The 24163-nt window shown below is 42.9% G+C and overlaps 1 protein-coding gene across 1 annotated transcript in view; it reads left to right on the forward strand.

The window, feature by feature from the left end:
* LAMA1 (laminin subunit alpha 1) overlaps window positions 1-24163 on the forward strand; it is a 182851-nt gene that overhangs the window by 151685 nt on the left and 7003 nt on the right. Inside the window, exons 52-61 of the mRNA XM_039912223.1 lie at window positions 389-503; window positions 1156-1326; window positions 6674-6825; window positions 9440-9625; window positions 11562-11697; window positions 14328-14440; window positions 15375-15564; window positions 18042-18200; window positions 18720-18873; window positions 21946-22079. Of these exons, the coding sequence (XP_039768157.1) occupies window positions 389-503; window positions 1156-1326; window positions 6674-6825; window positions 9440-9625; window positions 11562-11697; window positions 14328-14440; window positions 15375-15564; window positions 18042-18200; window positions 18720-18873; window positions 21946-22079 (1510 nt within the window). The remainder of the gene's footprint in view (window positions 1-388; window positions 504-1155; window positions 1327-6673; window positions 6826-9439; window positions 9626-11561; window positions 11698-14327; window positions 14441-15374; window positions 15565-18041; window positions 18201-18719; window positions 18874-21945; window positions 22080-24163) is intronic.

The raw sequence follows: 24163 nt of genomic DNA on the forward strand, positions 1-24163 counted from the left end.
TTGTCGATTAAGACATTTTTGTTACTGCACTGCAGATTCCCAGAAGATTGCTTATTTTTGTTTTTAAACACATCCTGTTTTAATTTATATGTTAAAATTCCTAAAAGGTCAGGTCTGTTTCAGCAGTGTTTTAGCAGGTCATGAGGTATGCATATGCATGTAGATGTAGTTGATAAATTAGGTCTATTTCTTCTAAGCAAATTTATAAGAAAAATATTTATTGCCCTAAGTAATGTCCCCTGAAATATACCCCTGAGGTCACTGTGTCTCCAGATTAACATTTTAATTATTCATGGAAGCAGTTCTTCTGATGTTATTCAGCCCATGTTGATTCTTTCACCATGAAAAATTGGAATTTAAAATGCAGTTCACCGATTGTCATTTGCAGAAAAGGGCTTAGAAGCAGAACCTACGTGGGCTGTATTAAAAGCCTGGAAATTTCCCGAACCACCTTTGACTTGCTCAGAAATTCCTATGGGGTGAGAAAAGGCTGCAAGCTAGAGGTAGGACACCTTCAGTCTTTTGGGAACCTGTAGTGGGATTGTTTTATACTGAAAGGAGAATTACCCCCCTCACATCCCCCAAACTAGTTGTCTTCCCCCATTCAAAACCCTCCTAGAGCTCAACTCCTCCAGGAGGCCTTCCCAGACTGAGCCCCCCTTTTCTTCTGCTCCACCTCCCCTATCCATCACCACTACTCCCTCCCTCTGCTCTACCCTCTTCCCCACCCTACAGCCCTTGTATCTATTTGTACATATTTATTATTCCATTTATTTTATTAATGTGTATATATCTGTAATTCTATTTATCTATTTTGATGCTATTGATGCCTGTCTACTTGTTTTGTTTTGTTGTCTATCTCCCCCTTCTAGACTGTGAGCCCATTGTTGGGCAGGAATTGTCTCTACCTGTTGCCGGATTGTACTTTCCCAGTGTTTAGTACTGTGCTCTGCACACAGTAAGCACTCTGTAAATAATATTGAATGAATAAATAAATGAATGAATGAATGACATATTTGGGGTGGGAGAGCAGCAGCTTTGAGGTATTTTTTGAAATGGCAGAAGCTCCTTATCTGTGATGGCTGAGACTGTCATAGGCTGAGGGGGAAATGGGTTTCCCAGGTCAGTGATTAATCGCTCTGTTTCATTAAACAGCCGGTTCGCAGCATCAGCTTTTGGGACGATGGCTACCTGGAATTGCCACCGAAGGCCCTGTCCCCAGAGTCTGCGTTGATGGCAACATTTGCCACCAAAAACAGTAGCGGCATCATCGTGGCGGGCCTCAGCAAGGGGAGAGCCAAGCGAAGTAGGAGGCAAGCACATGTGGTAAGTTGGGTCCTACCCCTCTTAAATTGAAGGAGAAATGATTTCTCTGTCACCTAAACAAGTGGGAAAATCTGTTACATTATCCTCTCCCAAACACATAGTACAGTGCTATTAGTAAATGCTCTATAAATATGCCGATCTCTCACTCACATCCTGCCTCTGGTATGGAATGTCCTTTCACTTAATATTCAACAGACAATTACTCTCCCCTCCTTCAAAGGCTTATTGAAGGCACATCTCTCCCCGAAGGCCTTCCCTGATTAAGTTAATCTTTCCTTTTCTCCCACCTCCTTCTGCATTGCCTTGACTTGCTCCCTCTATTCATTCCCCACTCCCAAACTCACAGCACTAATGCACATATCTGTTATTCATTTATCTTAATGTCTGTTTCCCCCTCTAGGCTGTAACCTCATTGTGGGCAGGAAATGGGTCTGATAAATTGTTATATTTAAATACCATTGACTGACCACTGATTAATTGATGTGGCCTAATGGGGAAATAGTATAGGGCTGGGAGTCAGAGAATGTGGATTCTAATTCTGGCTCTGCCACTTGCCTGCTCTGGTATCCCAGGGAAGTCATTTACCTGCTCAATTTTCTCATCTGAAAAATGAGCATAAAATGCCTGTTCTCCTTCTCCATGAGACTGTGAGCGAGGGACTGTGACTTATGTTGCATCTACCCCAGTGCTTAGTACAGTGCTTGGCACATAGTAACGTCTTAACAAATACCACAATTATCATTATTTTGAAAGTACAAATGGATTCATGTGATCACCCACTCTTTGGTATAAATCTGTCACATTAGAAAGGGATGAGGCTATTACATGGGTCATATAGAGATGTCTAGCAATGGGGATAGAGGAAAAGGAAAGGAAGGAAGAAGGAAGTGAAAATTAAGAGGTCACTTGAGATACTCTTCCAACTGCTGCATACAGTAGGGACTCAATGAATGAGCCCCCTCCCACTCCACACTCCCTTCTCCTCTTCCTCCCCACTCCCTCCCCTGGAGAGATCCCATCTCAATGAATAAACTCTCTATCCCCTGGAGCAGAGCTGTCTCTGTTACATAATCACATCTCGAGTCTTTTCCTCCTCCCTAGCGTGGGACAGTATCACTGCCTACAATTATATGTGATAGAGAAATAATAATTTTATTGTTCCCTCCCCAAATTGAGGTGGGGCATTTATACGGTGGAGGCATTTATCAGTCAATCAGTGGTATTTATTGAGTACTTGTTGGGTGCAAGACACTGTACTGACAGCGTACTGACATTTCATATGAGTATAATGCAGTAGAGTTGGTATACATGATCCTGGCCCTCAAGAAGCTTACGCTAATAAAAACGGTGGTTAAGATAGCAACATAATAATGTTTTCACATCTCCACTTGTCTTTTGCCAAGGTTTTGTTCCTTCAAAAATGTAATGTAGATCCATGGAACAACGAACTGTACTGCACCCTCCTCATTGCAACTGGTGGCTAAGGAGAAGTTGATAGCTGGATCACTGTCCTTGTTTTGGACCAGTCCCGGGAACAGGAAACAAACCATAGTAAAAGACATGAGTAAAGAGAAGATACACTTTTAGTATCAAACTGTGGGACAGTGAATTGTAGATTTCTTTAGGAAACATTCCCCTAAACTCACTCTTTCCCTATCAGTTTTCCTGGGGAAGGAAAAGGCCAGAATAATTCAGAGACCTTTGATAAATCCATTCATCTGTAGTGAGGGGAAGGAGGGAGAATTTAATATTTGTTTTCCAGTCTTGGTTTTTGTGTGTTCAGCTGAGTTGAATGAAAATTATTCAAATAAACCAGTGGCCTACCAAGGATAAGGATATTCTAATGACTGGGAGTGAAAGGTCAGGCAGATAGTAGGAGAGGGGTTTAAAATATTGGAAGTAGGCTTTTTAAATGCCTGTGTCAATCTTTGAAAAGCTGTGGGTGCATTCCTCCCCATCCGTATTTTCTATTCCATGATCATCTGGGGAAATGATCCTAGATTAATAATGATAATTGTGGCATTTGCTCATGCTGAGCCAAGTTCTTGACTAGGCAGTGGGGTAGGTACAAGATAATCAGGCTGGACACAGTCCCTGTCCCACATGGGGCTCTTGATGTGAGAATGGTTGACTGGTGCGTAGTAAGCGTTTGGCAAATGCCATTAAAAAAACCCAAAAAACTGAAAAATTAACATATTCCAGATGTTTCTCACCCCACCCCCACCCCCGTGTGAAGATGTTTCTTGACATTTACTATGACTGTAATGCCTTTCGAGCTTTATTGGGTGCCACCTCCCTCCTGGTGCTGTGGGATTTGGGGAAGATCAATTCCAATGTCACCCTGTCCAGGCCTTTCATGATTTTGAGAACGTCAGTCCCATTGCCTTGCACCCCGCAGTTTACCACTCCAAAGAGCCTCAGGCTTTCGTCCGGTTCATACTCTAGACTGTAAGCTAGCAGTGAGCAGGGAATGGGTCTGTTTACTGTTGTATGGTACTCTCCCAAGGGCTTAGTACTCTGCACACAGTAAGTGCTCAATAAATACAAGTGACTGACTGAATACCCATTTTACAGATGAGGAAACTGAGGCACAGATAAGTTAAGTGACTTGCCCCAGGTAACAGAGCAGCAAGTGGCAGAGCCGAGGTTATTACCTAGGAGAGGAGCTGCGGAAAAGCTTAACATTCCTCCCACTGGGAGCATCTCTAGAAGACTACATAGATTTACCTGAGCTGTAGTTGTGAATTAGAATTATTTCATGATATTTATTAAGTGTTTAATATGTACCAGGCACTGGGATGGATACAAGGTAATCAGGTTGGACACGGTTCATGTCCCACCTGAGGCTCACAGTCTTAATCCCCATTTTATAGGTGAGGTGACTAAGGTCCAGAGAGGTTTAATAATAATAATAATAATGTTGGTATTTGTTAAGCGCTTACTATGTGCCGAGCACTGTTCTAAGCGCTGGGGTAGACACAGGGGAATCAGGTTGTCCCACGTGGGGCTCACAGTCTTAATCCCCATTCTACAGGTGAGGGAACTGAGGCACCGAGAAGTTAAGTGACTTGCCCAAAGTCACACAGCTGACAAGTGGCCGAGCCGGGATTCGAACCCATGACCTCTGACTCCAAAGCCCGGGCTCTTTCCACTGAGCCACGCTGCTCCTCTAATAATAATGTTGGTATTTGTTAAGTGCTTACTATGTGCAGAGTACTGTTCTAAGCGCTGGGGTAATCACAGGGGAATCAGGTTGTCCTACGTAGGGCTCACAGTCTTAATCCCCATTTTACAGATGAGGTAACTGAGGCCCAGAGAAGTGAAGTGACTTGCCCACAGTCACACAGCTGACAAGCGGCTGAGCCGGGATTCGAACCCATGACCTCTGACTCCAAAGCCCGGGCTCTTTCCACTGAGCCAAGTTGCTTCTCACAAGGTTTAGTGACTTGTCCAAGGACATGCAGCATGGCATAGTGGATAGAGCACGGGCTTGGGAGTCAGAAGGTCATGGGCTCTAATTCCGGCTCCCTCATATGTCCGTTTTCTGGCCTTGGGCAAGCCACTTCACTTCTCTGTGCCTCAGTTATCTGTAAAATGGGGAAGAAGACTGTGAGCCCTGTGTGGGACAGGGATGGTATCTGACCTGAATTGCTTATATCCACCCCAGCACTTAGTACAGTGCCTGGCACATAGTAAACACTTAACAAATACCATTATCATTATTATTATTATTAAGTGCCATCGAGTTGTTTCCCGAGTCATAGCGACTCCATGAATATACTTGCTCCAGAACGTCCTGTGCTCTGCTATAATCCACAACCTTTCTAATGGTTAATAATAATGTTGGTATTTGTTAAGCACTTACTATGTGCAGAGCACTGTTCTAAGCACTGGGGGAGACACAGGGGAATCAGGATGTCCCACATGGGGCTCACAGTCTTAATCCCCATTTTCCAGATGAGGGAACTGAGGCACAGAGAAGTGAAGTGACTTGCCCACAGTAACACAGCTGACAAGTGGCAGAGCTGGGATTTGAACTCATGACCTCTGACTCCAAAGCCTGTGCTCTTTCCACTGAGCCACACTAATGGTTCTTCCTTTTTCATTGTTATGGTCCCTATAATAATAATGATAATAATGTTGGTAATTGTTAACTGCTTACTATGTGCAGAGCACTGTTCTAAGCACTGGGGGAGATACAGGGTCATCAGGTTGTCCCACGTGAGGCTCACAGTTAATCTCCATTTTACAGATGAGGTAACTGAGGCACAGAGAAGTTAAATGACTTGCCCACAGTCACACAGCTGACAAGTGGCAGAGTTGGCATTCGAACTCATGACCTCTGACTCCCAAGCCCAGGCTCTTTCCACTAAGCCATGCTGCACCTATCCATCTAGGAGAAGCAGCGTGGCTTAGTGGAAGGAGCATGGGCTTGGGAGTCAGAGGCCGTGGGTTCTAATCTCAGCTCAGCCACTTGTCAGCTATGTGAGTTTGGGCAAGTCACTAAACTTCTCTGTGTCTCAGTCACCTCATCTGTAAAATGGGGATTGAGACTGTGAGCCCCAAGTGGGACAACCTGATTACCTTGTATCTACCCCAGTACTTAGAACAGTGCTTGGCACATAGTAAGCACTTCACAAATACCATCATTATTATTTATTATTATCATCTAGCCACTGATCTGCATCTTCCATGTTTTCCCTGGACTTTTCCTAGCATTAGTGTCTTCTCCAGTGAATTAGTCCTCCTCATTATGTGTCCAAAATATGCTAATCTAGGTTGCATCATTTGGCCTTCCAAACACCACTTTGGTTTAATTTGCTCCAAAATCCATTTGCTTGTTATTTGGGCAGTCCATGATATTTGCATAAGCCTTCTCCAACACCACTCTTCAAAAAAACTGATGTTCTTTCTATCCTGTTTCTTCACTGTCCAGCTTTCAGATTCCATAATTATTATTATTAGGTGGCAGAGCCAGAACTAGAACCCCAGTATTTCTGACCCTCAGGCCTGTGCTTTATTCACTAGATCATGTTGCTTCTCAATCACATTATTATGAGAGTTATTATTAGAATCACATTATTAAATGCTTACAAGACTTTTCTTCAGTCACAGTGAGTCTCAGGATATTCCCAGAACAAAGTCATCCTGTCTCCACACTTATATTTGTAGGGCAATTTATTTTTCAGTTTGCTTCCTTCCTCCCCTCTCCCCCACCAACCCCCGTTCCAGCCATAAAGTTTAAGAAGTCAACACTCTCATATGTTCATTAGTTGACAGCCCTTCCTTTTATGTTTGGGAAGAAATCATGCCAACCCTAACACTTCTCATTATTAAATCTCCACAGCCCTTCTTTTCCATCGTTTTGATTGAGGGCCATCTTGAAGTGCATATTAATCCTGGTGACGGAATGACAACGAGAAAAGTGGTCCTCCATTCTACCACAGGAACGTTTAGTGATGGGAGAGAGCATTCCATTATCTTGAAAAGAATTAAGAGGTAGGTAAAAGGCAGATCAGAGACACTTGTATAATGTCTGTGATAAAATGCTGTGTAGAAGATTGACTTTTTTTCAGAAAACTACATCCCGACCCTGGTAGTCAGAAGGACCTAGATTCTAATCTTGACTCCACACACTTGTCTTCTGTGTGACTTTGAGCAAATCACTTAACTTCTCTGGGCCTCAGTTACCTCATCTGTAAAATAGGGATTAAGACCGTGAGCCCCCGGTGGGACAGGGGACTATGTCCAACCCAAGTATCTTGTACTTACCCTGAACTTGTACAATGCCTAGCACATAGTGAGTGCTTAACAAATGCCACACATAATTATTATTATTACAGTGGGTCTTTTCAGTAGGATAATTTTTTTTACAAGAGGAGTGATCCAAGAAAATAATTTCATGATGTTTTCTTCATATAAAATGTCACAAATGGTCAAGCCATGATGATGAGCTAAGGAAATTCTTCAGAGTGAAATAGGGTGGTCTCTCATTGAAATATCTGAAGTATTTATAGGCAATAAAATGTTAAATGGGTCAGTTTTACAGACTATAAAATGAGTTATTTACTTTTCAAAATTCATCTCAGGGATCTAGGCCCTTTCTGTCATGCAAAATGCACCACTACAGATTACAAGTGTTTGCACAGTTTTGCATATTGTTTGGCCTCATTGTTAAGCAAGAGGTCAACAGTAGGTAATTTATCATCCTTTCAAAAATGGAATGCACATTCAAATGATGATCAATCAATCAATAGTATTCATTGAACGCTTACTACATGCAGAGAACTGTACTAAGCACTTGGGAGAGTACAATACAACAGAATTAGCAGACACAGTCCCTGCCCATACCAGCTTACATTCTAGAGGGCATGAGTCTACAGTCTAGAGGGAATGATAGAAAAGCCCACAGAGAGTGCTAGAGCAGAAGGAAATAAATTAGGCCAGCTAGAAAAGAGTATGAGATACATTACAAAGTTTACCAAGGCTAAACATATATATATTCTTGATTCTATTTGCTGTTGTTTTAATGAGATGTTCATCCCCTTGATTCTATTTATTGCTATTGTTCCTGTCTGTCCGTCTCCCCCGATTAGACTGTAAGCCCGTCAAAGGACAGGGACTGTCTCTATCTGTTACTGTTTTGTACATTCCAAGCGCTTAGTACAGTGCTCTGCACATAGTAAGCGCTCAGTAAATACTATTGAATGAATATAATTATTCATAAATAATATATGATATAGTTACATGATAATGATAACATTTATGAAGTTGGGTTGTAGAAGGAGAGTAGCAAAGTGAGGCAGGAGGGGGCAAGGTGATTGAGTGCTTTAAAATCAATGGTGAGAAACTTTTGTCTGATTCATTCATTCATTCATTCATTCAATAGTATTTATTGAGCGCTTACTATGTGCAGAGCACTGTACTAAGCGCTTGGGATGAACAAGTCGGCAACAGATAGAGACAGTCCCTGCCGTTTGACAGGCTTACAGTCTAATCAGGGGAGATGGACAGACAAGAACAATGGCAATAAATAGAGTCAAGATAAATAGAGTCAAGATGTGAAGGTGGTTGGACAACCACTGGAGTTTCTTGAGTAGTGGGGAAACAGAATGCTCAATAAATACCCCTGAAAAAAATAATTCTGTCTTTGTCTTGCCATATGCTTATTTCAGTTCATTCTATTCAGTAGGCACTTAGTAAATATTCTCCTTACAACCATTGGGAATTATAAATCGATGAATATTGCCTCTAAAGTGGCACAGCTTACAGTAAAGTTTAATGTAAATGTGCATTAGAGGAGTTTATACTGAAAGGGGAAATCACATCTCACTAATCTGCAGAAGTTCTTTGAAGAGACCAATAAGCATGTGGACAGTAAGGGACCAGGTATAATATATTGAGATTTAAAATGCCTGTCAATCAATCAGTGGTATTTATTGAGGGATGACTCTGTGCTGGAAGTTGTCTGGTCGGAAAATAATAGATAAATTCATAAACAGTGGGTCAGTGTGTTATTAGAATCACATTATTAAAGACTTACAAGACTTTTCTTCAGGCACAATGAGTCTCAGGATATTCCTAAAACAAAGTCATCCAGCCTATCTTGTGTACTCAGACCTGTCTCCACATTTATATTTGTAGGGCAATTTATTTTTCAGTTTGCTTCTTTCCTCCCCTCTCCCCCACCAACCCCTGTCCCAGCCATAAAGTTTAAGAAGTTAACACTCTCATATGTTCATTAGTTGACAGCCCTTCCTTTTATGTTTGGGAAGAAATCAAAAGAGGATATTAAAGGGAAATTTAAGGATGCTAGATGATACATCTTTCCCCAGGAAGGCAAATATCATAGAAATCAAGCATCAGTCTCTTTCTTCAAGCATCATCAGGATCATCATCATCATCATTTATTGAACACCTGCTATGCGTTGAATAATAGAAGAAAAAGTTGCCCTTGGTTTTTTTTTTTTTTTGGCCAGATGGAAGAAAGAGTAGCCATAAACAAATAGTTTAGCTTGATTTACCATTTCCTTTGGATTATTGAAATCAAAGTTTCTTGAGTTATTCCTTCATTCCATTTTTAAAATATTCTCTTTTTCCTCTGTGCTTGCAGAATTATCACAGTGCAAATGGATGACGGTAACCCTGCAGAAATGAGATTTGGACCACAGGCAGAAACCAGGATTATGAATGTTTCTAACTTGTACGTAGGTGGAATTCCAGTGGGAGATGGCAGTTCTGTTTTGAAGATGAGAAAATCGTTTCATGGGTGTATCAAGAATCTTATCTTTGATATGGAGTAAGTCATTTCCATCAATAATTCCATTAATATAGGCCCTTTCCTCTCCATCCAACTCCTACTATTTATCCTATCCCTCCTTGACTACTGCATCAATCTCTTCACTGACCTCCCTGCCTCCTGACTCTCCCCACTCCAGTCCTCACTTCACTCTGCTGCCTGGATCATTTTTCTAAAAAAAAGTTCAGTCTATGTTCCCCCACCCTTCAAGAATCTCCAGTGATTACCCAGTCATCTCCACATCAAACATGAGAAGGAGCATCTCTACATGAGAAGCAGTATAGTGTAGTGGATAGAGCATGGGCCAGGAAGTCAGAAGGTCATGGGTTTCTGATCCCCGCTCCAACAGTTGTCTGCTGTGTGACCTTGGGCAAGTCACTTCACATCTCAGGACCTCCGTTACCTCATCTGTAAATGGGGATTGAGACTGTGGGCCCTACATGGGACAGGGACTGTGTCCAACCTGATTTGTTTGCATCCATCCCAATGCATAGTACAGTGCCCGACACATAGTAAGCACTTAACAAATACCCAAATTATTATTATTAAACAGAAACTCCTTACCATATGCTATATGGCATTCATTTAGCTTGTCCCCTCCTACCTTACCTCATTGATTTCCTACTACAACTCAGCCCTCACACTCAGCTTCTCTAAAGCCAATCTACTCACTGAATCTCAATCTCATCTACCTCACCTCCAATCCCTTGCCCAAGTCCTACTTCTGGCCTGGAACCCTCTCCCCCTTGATCTATAACAGACCAGTCCTCTACCACCTTCAGAGCCTTATTAAAATCACATCTCCCCAAGAAGCCTTTCCCGACTAAGCCCTCCTTGTCCCTACTCCCTCTCCTGTCTGCATTGCTTTTGCACTTGGATTTAAGTACTTGGTATTCAGCCCACTCTCAGCCCTACAGCACTTATTATTTGTTTTAAAATCTGCCTCCCCCTCAAGACTATAAGCTGTTTGTGGGCAAGGAATGTGTCTATCAACTTTTGTATTGTACTCCCCCCAAGTACTTACCACAGTGCTCTGTTACTGCATACAGAGCACTATAGTAAGCGCTTGAGGGAGTACAAGTAGTAAGTGCTCAAGATGTACGATTGATTGACTGAACTATGGAATTGATTCCCTAACTACTAGTCAATTTTTAACCCCTTTTAGACTGTGAACCCGTTGTTGGGCAGGGATTGTCTCTATCTGTTGCTGAATTGTCCATTCCAAGTGCTTAGTACAGCCTTCTGCACACAGTAAGTGCTCAATAAGTATGATTGAATGAATGAATGAATGAATGAATGAATGAATCCTGAGCAAGAATCTCTGCTTTCGTAAGTCCTTAATCATTCCCTGTGTAATTCTGAGTAAATGGATGAAAGAATTAATGAATGAATGAATTGATGAATGCCTATTATCAGTTATTCAATCATATTCATTGAGCTCTTACTGTGTGCAGAGCACTGTACTAAGTGCTTGGAAAGTACAGTTCAGCAACAGAGACAATCCCTACTCAACAGTGGGCTCACAGTCTAGAATTGGAAACATTTCATTATTTCACTGCTTTATTCATTCATTCATTCATTCATTCAATAGTATTTATTGAGCACTTACTATGTGCAGAGCACTGTACTAAGCACTTGGAATGTACAAATAGATAACTGATAGAGACAGTCCCTGCCCTTTGACGGGCTTACAGTCTAATCGGGGGAGACAGACAGACAAGAACAATGGCAATAAATAGAATCAAGGCAATAAATAGAATCAAGTGCAATAAATAGAATCAAGTGCAATAAATAGCTTTACTTCATCTTGCCAATTGTTGCAGTGATGCCTATTCATTATACAGAAATCACATAGCAGAAATTGCTGTTGCTGTGGATAGAAAATCAATTAACTCTGGATTGACTATCATTTCTGAATGTTGTTTTTGATATCTAGACTTTTGGATTTCACCAATGCTCTAAGGCACGAACAAGCAGACATGGAGAGTTGCTGGCTATCAGAGAAGCCAAAGCCACCCACATACCCAGAAGATATGGACATTCAACCAGAGCCTCAGCCACTACCAATTCCTGTAAGAATTCCTCCATGTAATGAACCATTCATGGCACAACCTCAGCCATATGGACCCAGTTCCTAAAATGATTTTTTTATGGCATTTGTTAAGTACATATTAAGTGTCCAAACAGTTCTCATCATTGGGTTAGATACAAGTAAATCAGGCTGGAAAGAATCCCTGTCCCACATGGGGCTCACAGTCAAGTAGGAGGGAGAAGAGGTATTGCATTCCCATTTTGCAGTTGAGGAAATTGAAACACAGAAGAGTTAAGTGACTTGCCCAACATCACATAGCAGGCAAGTGGCAGAGCCGGGATTAGAAACCCGGTCCTCTGGCTCTCAAGCCCATGCTTTAGCCATGAGGCCATTGGGCAGGTTGTGTATCATTGTTTGTGTGTGAGCCGTCCTGAGTATGAGAATGAGTTATCCAAAATAGTGTAATTTCAAATCTTTAACATTTAATTCATTTTAAAGCCCAGTGGTAAGTGACGATTTCTCCTGGTCAGAATATCCTTTGTCCTTTATAAGTTTTTCTCTATTTTCTGCCATTTTCTGATTTAAGATAGGTTCTGGAGTCCTTTAAAAATAATAATGATAATAATGATGCATTTTAAAAGAATTTATAGCATGCCAAGTACTATACTAAGCATTGGGATAGGTACAAGGAAACCACGTCAAATGCAGTAACTGGCCCACATGGGACTCACAGTCAAGTAAGAGGGAGTAGGATTCAATTCCCATTTAACAAATGAGGAAACTGGAACACAGAGAAATTAAGTGACTTGCCCTAGGTCACACAGCATGAAATGGTGGAGCCGGGATTAGAACCCAGATCTGGATCCTAGGCCCATGCTCTTTCCACTAGGCCATGTTTTTTCCACTAGGCCATAATCCTTCCCCTGATGGAACTGACAATGGAAGTCCAGAATGGGACAATCACTTTGAAAATCAGAGCATCATTGTGTCAGAAGATTAGGTTAATTCTATAGGCGAGGTTGATTCTGCCCTGAATGAGCCATTCAGAAGAAATATTTCCCTTTCTGGTAGAACAAGTAGTTACATTGGATATTTAGAAAGATTCCACAAAGCAGCCATGCCTTTATGGACAGCAATCAGCCAAAATCAATCATTTGTATTGAGCACTCACTGTGTGCACAGCACTGAACTAGTGCTTGGGTTAGGACAATATAATGGAGTTGGAACACATGCTCCCCGTCCACAATGAGCTTATAGTCTAGAGAGGGAGATGGACACTTATATAAATGAAAAGGCTGAATTGCATATTATATCAATATATATATATGTATATATCTATACACATATACACACACATAAATACAGTGGGAAGCAGTGTGGCTCAGTGGAAAGAGCCTGGGCTTCGGAGTCATTGGTCATGGGTTCGACTCCTGGCTCTGCCACTTGTCAGCTGTGTGACTGTGGGCAAGTCACTTAACTTCTCTGTGCCCTAGTTACCTCATCTGTAAAATGGGGATTAACTGTGAGCCTCACATGGGACAACCTGATTACCCTGTATCTACCCCAGCGCTTAGAACAGTGCTCTGCACATAGTAAGCGCTTAACAAATACCAACATTATTATTATTATATATACAGATATACATTAGTTTTGAGGCTGACACTGTGTGATTAAAGAGTGCAAATCCTAGCGCAAGGGCAGTACAGAAGGGAGTGGGAGAAGAGAAAATGAAGTCTTAGTCGGGGAAGGCATCCTCTAGACTATAAGCTCATTGTGGTCAGGGAATGTGTCTGTTTATTGTTCTATCACACTCTTCTAAGTGCTTAGTAAAGTGCTCTGCCCAAACCAGGTGCTCAATAAATACAATGGACTGATGCTATTTGACGGGTCTTCATGCTATTTGGCTGCTGACAGGCAGCCGCGAGGTTGGCATTGTGGGTCAACTCAGAATTTTCTCAAGTCAGCCTACAGTTTTAAAATGTCCACAGTAAAAACTTGGCCATCCAACTGGGTCCATGTGGCCAATGGTGTTTTGGGGCAGGTCCCCCCGGTCCCTTACACAGTTCAGATTCAAAACTCATTTCCAACATGGCTTTAGTCATACTTTAGCTGAGGGCAATCTTCTTGTATGCTCTTTAGATGAAAGAGCACAGGCTTGGGAGTCAGAGGAAGGTGGGTTCTAAATCCCCACTCCGTCACTTGTCACCTTGGGCAAGCCCCTTCACTTCCTTGTGCCTCAGTGACCTCATCTGTAAAATGGGGATTAATACTGTGAGCCCCACATGGGACAACCTGATTTCCCTGAATCTACCTCATCATTTAGAACAGTGTTTGACACATAGTAAGCACTTCACAAATACCATAATTATTATTATTATTCCGTTTTTATTCATTCAAGTTACAGAAAAATGAATTCATTTTCCATGCTCATAATTAATTGACAACATATCAGTGAAAAGCTGATAGTCCCTCAAGAGGCAATGATAAATTTGATATTCCAAGGAAATATTCTAACGTTTTTCTATGACTCTTTATTCTGATAGCATAGCATTGGGAAAACCCGAATAGTAATAATCAGAAGCTCTTAGGTACCCGGCACAACAGTTTAGTAGCTGTGGTTTAGCCATGTGCAGTGGAGTGTCTATTAAATTGACTTTCTTTCACTAACAGGAACAGTGTGCAACAGAGGAAGTGCTAGATTACATTCCTGGAGCTCATCAATTTGGTCTTGCTCAAGGCAGCCACTTGGTGCTTCCTTTCAACCACTCTACTGTCAGGAAGAAGTATGTATTTCTCAACTTTCAGATTATAACCTAATGGTCGCCTTCAAACAAGAAGTGTTCTTTAAGGAGTTGGTTACCTTCTGTATTTGGCTCTAGGAGAAAATGAAGCGCCACTATTTTTTGTCTTAGAAGCCCTCTACCTTATAGTGGTTGGAGTGGATAGGGAAATGGACGAAGTGCTGGGGAAAGCCTATAGGATTTAGGGTTGCCACTGAGAGCATTTAAGAAGCCAGGGCATCTCTTTACCAACCTGGAAGCAACCGACAGACATAATCTATGTTATGGAGATTACGTTACACAATGGCTTTATCAAGACAGGTGATAAGGTTCTCTGTGGAAAACTGCAGAACCTGGAGCATGCTGTTTGTGGAAATCATCATATTTACTAAGTGCTTACTGTGTTTAGAGGACTGGAAAAAGTCCACAGAAGAGAATTAGATGTAGTCCCTTGGATAAAACCGCCTCCTCTCCTGGGTCCATAGCCATTGCATTCCCTTTTCAGGTCTCTGTCAATTTAGAGGCCACGAAGAAGGTTTGGGACTAGGCAGGAGGATCTGTGGTGGAGGGAGGTTGGTTATCTGTCTCGCTAACTGTTCCAGACGGGGGTCAGAGCAGCTGAAAACTTGACTGTCCAGTATAAAACTGGACAAATGGCCACACTAACTGGAGCCTATTGGGGACTGACAGCTGACATCCCCCAAGAATGGAGGAAGTATACCAGCTCTAGATTGAGGGGGGTTTTGATTTCGTACCCCACCACTGCCCACCCACTCTCACTCGATTTAATCTGAAAGAAACATTCCTTCCTTTTTGACAAGGGCAGATGGGTTTGGCAGCCACTGGATTCACACTCGGTTCCTCTCCTTTGGAGATAAATGAAGTGAAGTTTGTGCTTCTGACTCTGTTGTTAATTCCGCTTTTTGATTCCCGTCAGGCTTTCGGTCCAGCTGACTCTCCGGACCTTGGCCCTGGATGGACTGATTTACTATATGGCTCATCAAAACCAGGCTGACTATGCAGCTCTACAGGTTCATGGGGGTCATCTGCACTTTATATTTGATCTCGGAAAAGGAAAGGCAAAGGCTGTCCATCCTGCACTCATCAGTGATGGGAAGTGGCACTCGGTGAGTATCCAACATCTTTGCCCCATTTTTTATGGCATTTGTTAAGCACTTCCTGTGGCAAGCACTGTCCTAAGCGCTGGGATAGATGCAAGGTAATCAGGTTGGACACTGTCTCTGTCTCACATGGGGCTCACGGTCCCTATCCCCATTTTACCAATGAGGGAATTGTGGCCCGGAGAAGATTAGTGACTTACCCGAGGTCACACAGCAGACAAGTGGCGGAGCTGGAACTAGAACCAAGGTCACTGTGACTCCCAGGCCTGTGCTTTATCCACTAGGCAACACTGCTTCTCACAGTCAATCACTTGCCCTTCCATCAGTGGTATTTATTAAGTACTTACAGCATGTAGAGCACTGGTGTAGATTCAAGCCTCGCTTGGGAGAGTGTAATTGTGCGCTCCATGAGGAACAGAGACTTGAATCTACCCCAGTTTGTATCAGTGTTTCACAGTTAAAATTACCATTATAAAAACAAATAAGTACAGTTTTATAGAGTTGCTAGACATGACGTCTGCCCTCAAGGAGCTTACTTGCTCATCCCCGAGTAAAGTTCTCTTTCATATGCTCTATGCATTCTCCATTTCACTTAACTGGAAAAATGGCTCCAGTTGATAATAATAATGTTGGTATTTGTTAAGCACTTACTATGTGCAGAGCACTGTTTTAAGCACTGGGACAGATACAGGGTAATCAGGTTGTCCCATGTGAGGATCACAGTTAATCCCCATTTTACAGATGAGGTAACTGAGACCCAGAGAAGTTAAATGACTTGTCCGCTGACAAGTGGCAGAGCCAGGATTCAAACCCATGACCTCTGACTCCCAAGCCTGGGCTCTTTCCATAGAGCCACACTGCTTCTCTAAATTTGGAACCTATGTTTCCTGATTTATTTAATCGCATCAGAAGACTGTGAAAAATTAAAATGCAAAGCACTCCCCTCAACACACACACCAAAGCTGAGGCAGGTTGGGTCTCCACATGGTGGTGGGGGAGAGATGAGCGGACTGTCATGGCAGAGGGTTGGGCTGAACTGCCATTCTCCCCTCATATCTGGCCCTGTTTGGGCTTCAAGGGGCCTCCACTCTCTGGCTGTATCCTTTAGACAGTCAGCCAATTGTATTTATTAAGTCCCTACTGTGTGCAGAAACTGTACTAAGCACTTATGAGGTGCCACTGGGGTGGACCTCAATGGCTCAGTGGAAAGAGCCCGGGCTTGGGAGTCAGAGGTCATGGGTTCTAATCCCGGCTCTGCCACTTGTCAGCTGTGTGACTGTGGGCAAGTCTCTGCACGACTCTGCACGACTCTGTGTGACTCTACGCTGGTTCAAATCCGGGTGGCCCCTACCCTCTTTAGATTTTAGGGGAAGCAGCGTGGCTCAGTGGAAAGAGCCTGGGCTTCGGAGACAGAAGTCATGAGTTCAAATCTCTGCTCTGCCACTTGTCAGCTGTGTGACTGTGGGCAAGTCACTTAACTTCTCTGTGCCTCAGTTACCTCATCTGTAAAATGGGGATTAACTGTGAGCCTCACGTGGGACAACCTGATTACCCTGTATCTACCCCAGCGCTTAGAATAGTGCTCTGCACATACTATGTGCTTAACAAATACCAACATTATGGAGAAGCAGCGTGGCTCAGTGGAAAGAGCACGGGCTTTGGAGTCAGGGCTCATGAGTTCGAATCCCAGCTCTGCCACTTGTCGGCTGTGTGACTGTGGGCAAGTCACTTAACTTCTCTGTGCCTCAGTTCCCTCATTTGTAAAATGGGGATTAAGACTGTGAACCCCACGTGGGACAACCTGATTCCCCTGTGTCTATCCCAGCGCTTAGAACAGTGCTCGGCACATAGTAAGCGCTTAACAAATACCAACATTATTATTATTATTATTACATTATTTCCCTTCACTACCACCAGAGGGCGGGTAACTACAGCCTGTCAAGCAAGCTAGCCCTATAATAACAACATTGATGATAATAATTATAATGATAGTGATACTCGTTAAGAGCTTACTATGTGCCAGGCATTGTACTAAGCACTGGGATAGATAGAAGATAATATGCTCTTCCCCTGATTCTATTTATTGCCATTGTTCTTGTCTGTCCGTCTCCCCCGATTAGACTGTAAGCCCGTCAAAGGGCAGGGACTGTCTCTATCTGTTACTGATTTGTACATTCCAAGCGCTTTGTACAGTGCTCTGCACATAGTAAGTGCTCAATAAATACTATTGAATGAATGAATGAATAATAGGGTTGGACACAGTCTATGTCCCACACAGGACTCAGGACTTACAGATGAGGTAATTGGGGCACAGTGAAGTTAAGGGACTTGCCCCAGGACACACAGCAGGCAAGTGGCTGAGTCAGGATTAGAACCCAGGTCTTTCTGCCTCCTTGGCCTGTGCTCTATCCACTAAGCCTTGCTGCTTCCCTTGCTTGGACTGTTGGTATACACTGACTTTATTTCATTTTCGGTTCATTCAGGTTAAGACAGAATACATTAAAAGAAAAGGCTTCATCATCGTTGATGGACAGGAGTCAGCAACTGTGACAACCAATGGTGATGGCAATACCTTAGATGTGGAGGGAAAGCTGTATCTCGGGGGACTTCCCTCAGCATACAGGGCCAAGAATATTGGCAACGTAAGAATCCTTCTGCCTTTGGGTTATTGTCTTTTTAGAAATTGGTTCGTTTAGAGAAGAAAATCCTCTAATTGGCCTTGGCCATCTGCGAGCCTCTTTGCAACATTCTCTGTTGAAGTCGCTTCGTTTGAACTGTGGCTCAGATGTGAGGTTTTCACATTTTAGAAAAGGATGCTTGCTAATTGCCTGTGGGGACTTCCATTCCTTCTTCTCTAACTGGCCTTTACCGCCTTTCCAGCTAATGAAGGTTTTCACACTGCCATAGCAATTTGACCGAACAATGGGTGTTAAAAGTTCAAGTGTGGTTTATGCCATCCATAGCTAAGTTGGCTCTGCGTATTTGATTTTTCAGAGCAATTAATTGAAACAAACCTAAAATCTGCTCCCTCCCGCTGGTATCCTGTATAATTCAAACCACATCACCTGATTAAATGCTAACGGATGATGCTTTCTGACATTTTTAAGAGATCAGTTTTCAATCGATGTTATGCATTGTCTGTGCTACGACATTGGTTTCAGGTCACTCACAGCATCCCCGCGTGCATCGGCGATGTGGTGATTAACGGTAAACAACTGGACAAGGAGAGCCCCATTTCTGCCTTCGCTGTGAACAAGTGCTACGTGACGGCACAGGAAGGCACTTTCTTTGATGGAAGTGGATTTGCTGCTCTTGGTAATTCACGACAACAAAACTTTATCTTGGTGGGGTTTGCATTGCATTATCCTCTCCCAAGCTCTTAGTGCATTTTCTGCACCCATTAAGTGTTCAGTAAATACCATTGAATGCTCTGTGGCCATTCCATGTAGAATTAGGGGCAGACCCCTTTTTCCAGGTGGACATAGATTCAGGATAATGCTCAGGGCACTAGTTTGACCTGTACATTCTAAGACCATTTGCAGTGCCGTATATGATCAGAATATTGTCCCACTGATGAGATTTTTCCATCTCCAACGGCGGTCTCAATGGCCAAGTGTCGGCACCATGCATTGGTTTGCATCTTCCCCGTTTGAGTGTACGTTCCTTGTGGGAAAGGAGTACTACTGAATGAGTGAATATCATTTTCTTATTTTATACTTCCCAAGGTCTTAGTACAGTCCACTCAGGGAGAGTTTGATGAATGCTAGTGCTACTATTAGTACCACGATCAATCACTCCTATTTATTGGACACTTACTGTGTGCAGAGCACTGTACTAAGCAATATAACAGACACAATCCCTGCCCACAGCGAGCTTACCACTACTACTACTCTTACTTTGACACCTCTCTTGGTTAAGGAAGGATCTTTCACCCTCCCTACTTTTTCCCTGTAACATTCCCATTTAGCTACATATTTGGAGTTTAGCTAGGTTTTGAACCTACTGATAGGTCTGGATTTCATTTTTTTTGTAATGGTACTTGTTAAGCACTTACCCTGTGCCAGGCACTGAGCTAAGTGCTGGGAAGATACAAGAGAATCTCATAGTCTCAATTAGGGGAAGGAGGTTTTAATTACCATTTTTCAAATGTGGTATCTGAGGCACGGAGAAGTGAAGTGACCTGCATAAGTACATACAGAAGACAAGTGGTGGATCCGGGATTAGAACCCAGGTCCTTTTGAACCCCAGGCTCGTGCTCTTTCCACTAAGTATGCTGCTTCTTAATGTGACCTAGTTTTCCCCAGCTTTGTTTCAAGCACATTTTTGCGTGGAGTCACCTGGGCTGTAATGTGGGTGATGGAGTCCAGAGTTCCCGTCCCTCACTGCTTAGTACTGTAGCTCACAGTAAGCGATTAAAAAATACCATTAAAAATGACTCATGTTGATGACATGAGTCAGTCAATTTATTGAGCTCTTACTCTAATCAGAGCCCTGTATTAAATGCTTGGGAGGTACAAAATAACAGAAACAGATGTATTCCTTGCCCACAGTCAACTTACAGTCTAGATGGGGAGACAGACATTAATGTAAATAAATAAATGTCAGATATGTAAATAGGTGCTGTGAGGCTGTGAGAGGGGATGAATAAAGGGAGCAAGTCAGGGTGACACAGAAGGTAGTGGGAGAAGAAGAAAGAAGGGCTTAGTCAGGGAAGGCCTCCTGGAGGCGGCGTGCCTTCAGTAAAGCTGTGAAGCGGTGGAGAGTAATCATCTGTCGGCTATGAGGAGGGATGGAGTTCCAGGCCAGAGGCAGGACGTGGGCATGTCTTGCTCCTTCCATGCTGCCACTGGAAAAAAAAGGCTGGAGCGGCAGCAGGCTGAGGGCAAGGGGCGTCAGAATGAGACTGCATTTGTGTGAGCCCCACAATGGGTAAAGATGAGCAAACTGGCAGCTCACAGGTGGCCTCTGTGGTCATAATTATGCATTTCATCCATCCATCTAATAATCTTTTGCTCATTTCAAATTTTCACTTATTTCTAAGTAGTTTTGTATTTCCAAACATTTTTATGGATTTTATGAGCATGGCTAATTGTAGCTCAGTTTAACAGACCGTCTGTGAATTTGCTTATGAGGGATTGGCCACCCTGCCAACCATTCATTTGCAACATCAAATTCTGCCCTTCACCTACTAATCACCCTGTCTTGCTAGATTATGGCTATGGAGTGTGAACATAATACAGACGTAGGTTTCTCACAGCTGTTGTTTTATTACATGGTTTTTCCCAAAGCAGGACAATAGACTCAAGACCTAGGAAACAGCTGGAAATCAGGCAAACTTCCTTTTCAGTCAGGACACTATTCCTCCATCTAATGGTTGTCAACCGGTCTGTGCAAATTACATGAAAAAGAACTAATTGTCCTTTGCCTTTTCACTTTACAATAAGTCAGCAGCACTGTGAGGCCTAGTGGATAGAGTACAGGCCTGGGTGTCAGGAAGACTAGAGTACTAATTCTGGCCCTGCCACCTATTTGCTTTGTGATATTGGGCAAGTCCTTAACTTCTCTGTGCCTCATTTACCTCAACTGTAAAGTAGGAATTAAGGGTCTGAGTCCCATGCGTTCATCCTGACTATCGTGTATCTACTCCAGTGCTTAGTACAGTACCTGGCAGTTAATAAGCATTTAACAAATACCATTTTTTAAAAAAAAGCTGTCTCTTCTGCTCTGTGTTTCACAAGTGAGTGTCCAATCAATCAATAAAGAGTGTTTATTGAGTGCTTAGCCTGCACAGAACATAAACTTGTCACGTGGGAAAGGTCAATTCAGTGGAGCTGGTAGACATGAATCCTGTCCTCAAGGAGCTTCCAGTCTAGTGGGGGAAACAAAGATGAACAAAATTACACGTAGGGGAAATAGAGTATGACCATGGATATTGTCTATCTTGGGGTCCTGATATCACTCAGTGGTATTAATCGAGCACTCACCGTGTACAATATAATACAATAGAGTTGGTAGACATGATTCCTGTCCTCATGGAGCTTACAGTCTAATAATAATAATAATTATGGTATTTGTTAAGCACTTATATGTGCCAAGCACTCTAAGGTCTAGGGTACATACAAAGTAGCCAGGTTGGCCCCCGTGGGGCTCAGTCTTAATCCCTATTTTCCAGATGAGGAAACTGAGGCCCAGAGAAGCGAAGTGACTTGCCCAAGCTCACACAGAAGACAAGTGGAGGGGCCAGGATTAGACCACAATATGATAGAGAGAACACATTCCCTCCACTCCAGGGACCCCATCCTTCCGCGTCATCCCCTCTAAGTCTAGTGGGAGGACTGGGCAATGATAACACATCTGGTTTTCTGTGGCTGACTTTCCCTTTTCCAGTTAAAGAAGGCTATAAAGTTCGATCTGATGTCAACATCACCCTTGAGTTTCGGACCACTTCTATGAACGGTGTTCTCCTGGGAATCAGTAGTGCTAAAGTAGATGCTGTTGGACTGGAGCTCATAAACGGCAAGGTGGGTGCTCTGATTTCAAATCTATTTCTGAAATGCTGCGTGGCTGCAGAAAGGAGGCATGCAGTAATAAGAGGACATCCAACAAAAAGAATCTTCCTACTGTTTGGGAAGATTCCGGCAACGTCACATACCTGTTTTCCTTTGGATACACTGTTGCTTCTTGACCTGATCTTTGTCCCATAGTTTTTGAGGAAATTAAATTTTTTTCTCTCCCTTGGTGAGTTGGGGGAAGGTTGGTGAGGAAGGAAAAGTGTAAGTGCTTATGTGAGTCATTACCTACAGATCCCTATTTGATAGATCCTTTTATCAACTCCCACTGATTAATGACCCATCTCTGTCCTACTACCACCACCACCAATAATAATAACTGATTTCTTAAGTGCTTACCAGATGTCAAGCAGTGTGTAAAGGAATGGAAGCAGATCATAGAGAGTTCCTGTCCCACATGAGACCCACCATCTAAGGAGAAAGGAGAATAGATATTTAATCCCCATTGAATAGTTGAGGGAACTGAAGCACAGAGAAATCAGGTCCCTCATGGAGCTCACAATCCAAGTAGGAGGGAGAACAGGTATTGAATCCCCATTTTGCAGATGAGGGAAGTGAGGCATAGAGAAGTAAAGTGACCTGCCCAAGCAAGCAAGTGGCAGAGGTGGGTGTAGAACCCAGGTCATCCGACTCACAGGCCCATGCTCTTTCCACTAGGCCATGATGCCTCCTGATAGAGCCACGTGCGAGTTGGAAAAGGAACTGGATCTTTGAGCCTAGGAAGCCAGGTAGCTTTGGTTTTAGCCTCTCACAATGTGCTTTTCCCAAGTCTAGTTGGGATTACAGAGTGAATTAGTTGTTTGAACCTCCGGATAAATTTCTATTTCTCATGCTCTATCTGCATCCAGGTTCCCAGTGACCTTGCCGGTAGCAGCCATGGAAATTTGTTGAAAATGGCATGAAGAGTTTCTCTTCTGGGGCTGAGGTAGTAGAGACACCAAATCTTAGCACTTTTTTTAAAAAGTATTTGTTAAGCACTTAGTATGTGTAGGGTAAGATACAAGTGCAGAGGTAGATACAAGGTAATTGGATTGGACACAGTCCCTGTCCCACATAGGACTCCCAGTCTTTATCCCCATTTTACAGATGACATAACTGAGGCACAGAGAAGTTAAGTGACTCTGTGTGAGAGAAGGAACCAGATCTTTGAACCTAGCAAGCCAGCCAGCCTTGGTTCAAGCCTCTCAAAATGTGCTCTTCCCAAATCTAGTTGGAATAACAGTGAATTACTTGTTTTAACCTCTGGATTAAAACAGACAAGTGGCTAAACTGGGATTATTAATTCATTCATTCATGCATTCAATCATATTTATTGAGCTCTTACTGTGTGCAAAGCATACTACTAAGCACTTGGGAGAGTACAAAATAAAAATATATGGACATGTTCCCTGCCCAAAGCGAGCTTACAGACTAGAGCTTCTGACTCCCAGGCCTGTGCTCTATCCACTAGGCCATGCTGCTTCTTCAGCTGCAGTTAGAGCAGAAATGAGAATGTCACAAATTGGGATCCACTGAATGCCTGGCAGCCTTCTGGTACCTAGAGAAGCAGTGTGGTTAAGTGGGAAGAGCATGGGCTTGGGAGTCAGAAGTCATGAGTTCTAACTCCAGCTCTGCCACTTGTCAGTTGTGTGACTTTGGGAAAGTCACTTAACTTCTCTGTGCCTCAGTTACCTCATCTGTAAAATGGGGATTAAGACTGTGAGCCCCACGCAGGACAATCTGATCACCTTGTATCCCCCCCAGCACTTAGAATAGTGTTTTGCACGTAGTAAGCGCTTAACAAATGCCCTCATTATTATTATTACTATTACCTGTGGGAGTGAAGAAGGCATTTCAGGAGGCAAGCAGCCATTTGTTCATTAGAGGCAACGTGGTCTAGTTGAAAGAGCATGGACCTGGGAGTCAAAGGTCCTGGACTCTAATCCCCACTCAGACACTTGTCTGCTGGGTAACATTGGGCAAGTCACTTCACTTCTCTATGCCTCAGTTATCTAACTGGTAAAATGAGGATTAAGACTTTGAGACCCATGTGGGAC

The sequence above is a fragment of the Ornithorhynchus anatinus genome, chromosome 5 (assembly GCF_004115215.2).
Source record: "Ornithorhynchus anatinus isolate Pmale09 chromosome 5, mOrnAna1.pri.v4, whole genome shotgun sequence".
Lineage (NCBI taxonomy): Eukaryota > Metazoa > Chordata > Mammalia > Monotremata > Ornithorhynchidae > Ornithorhynchus > Ornithorhynchus anatinus.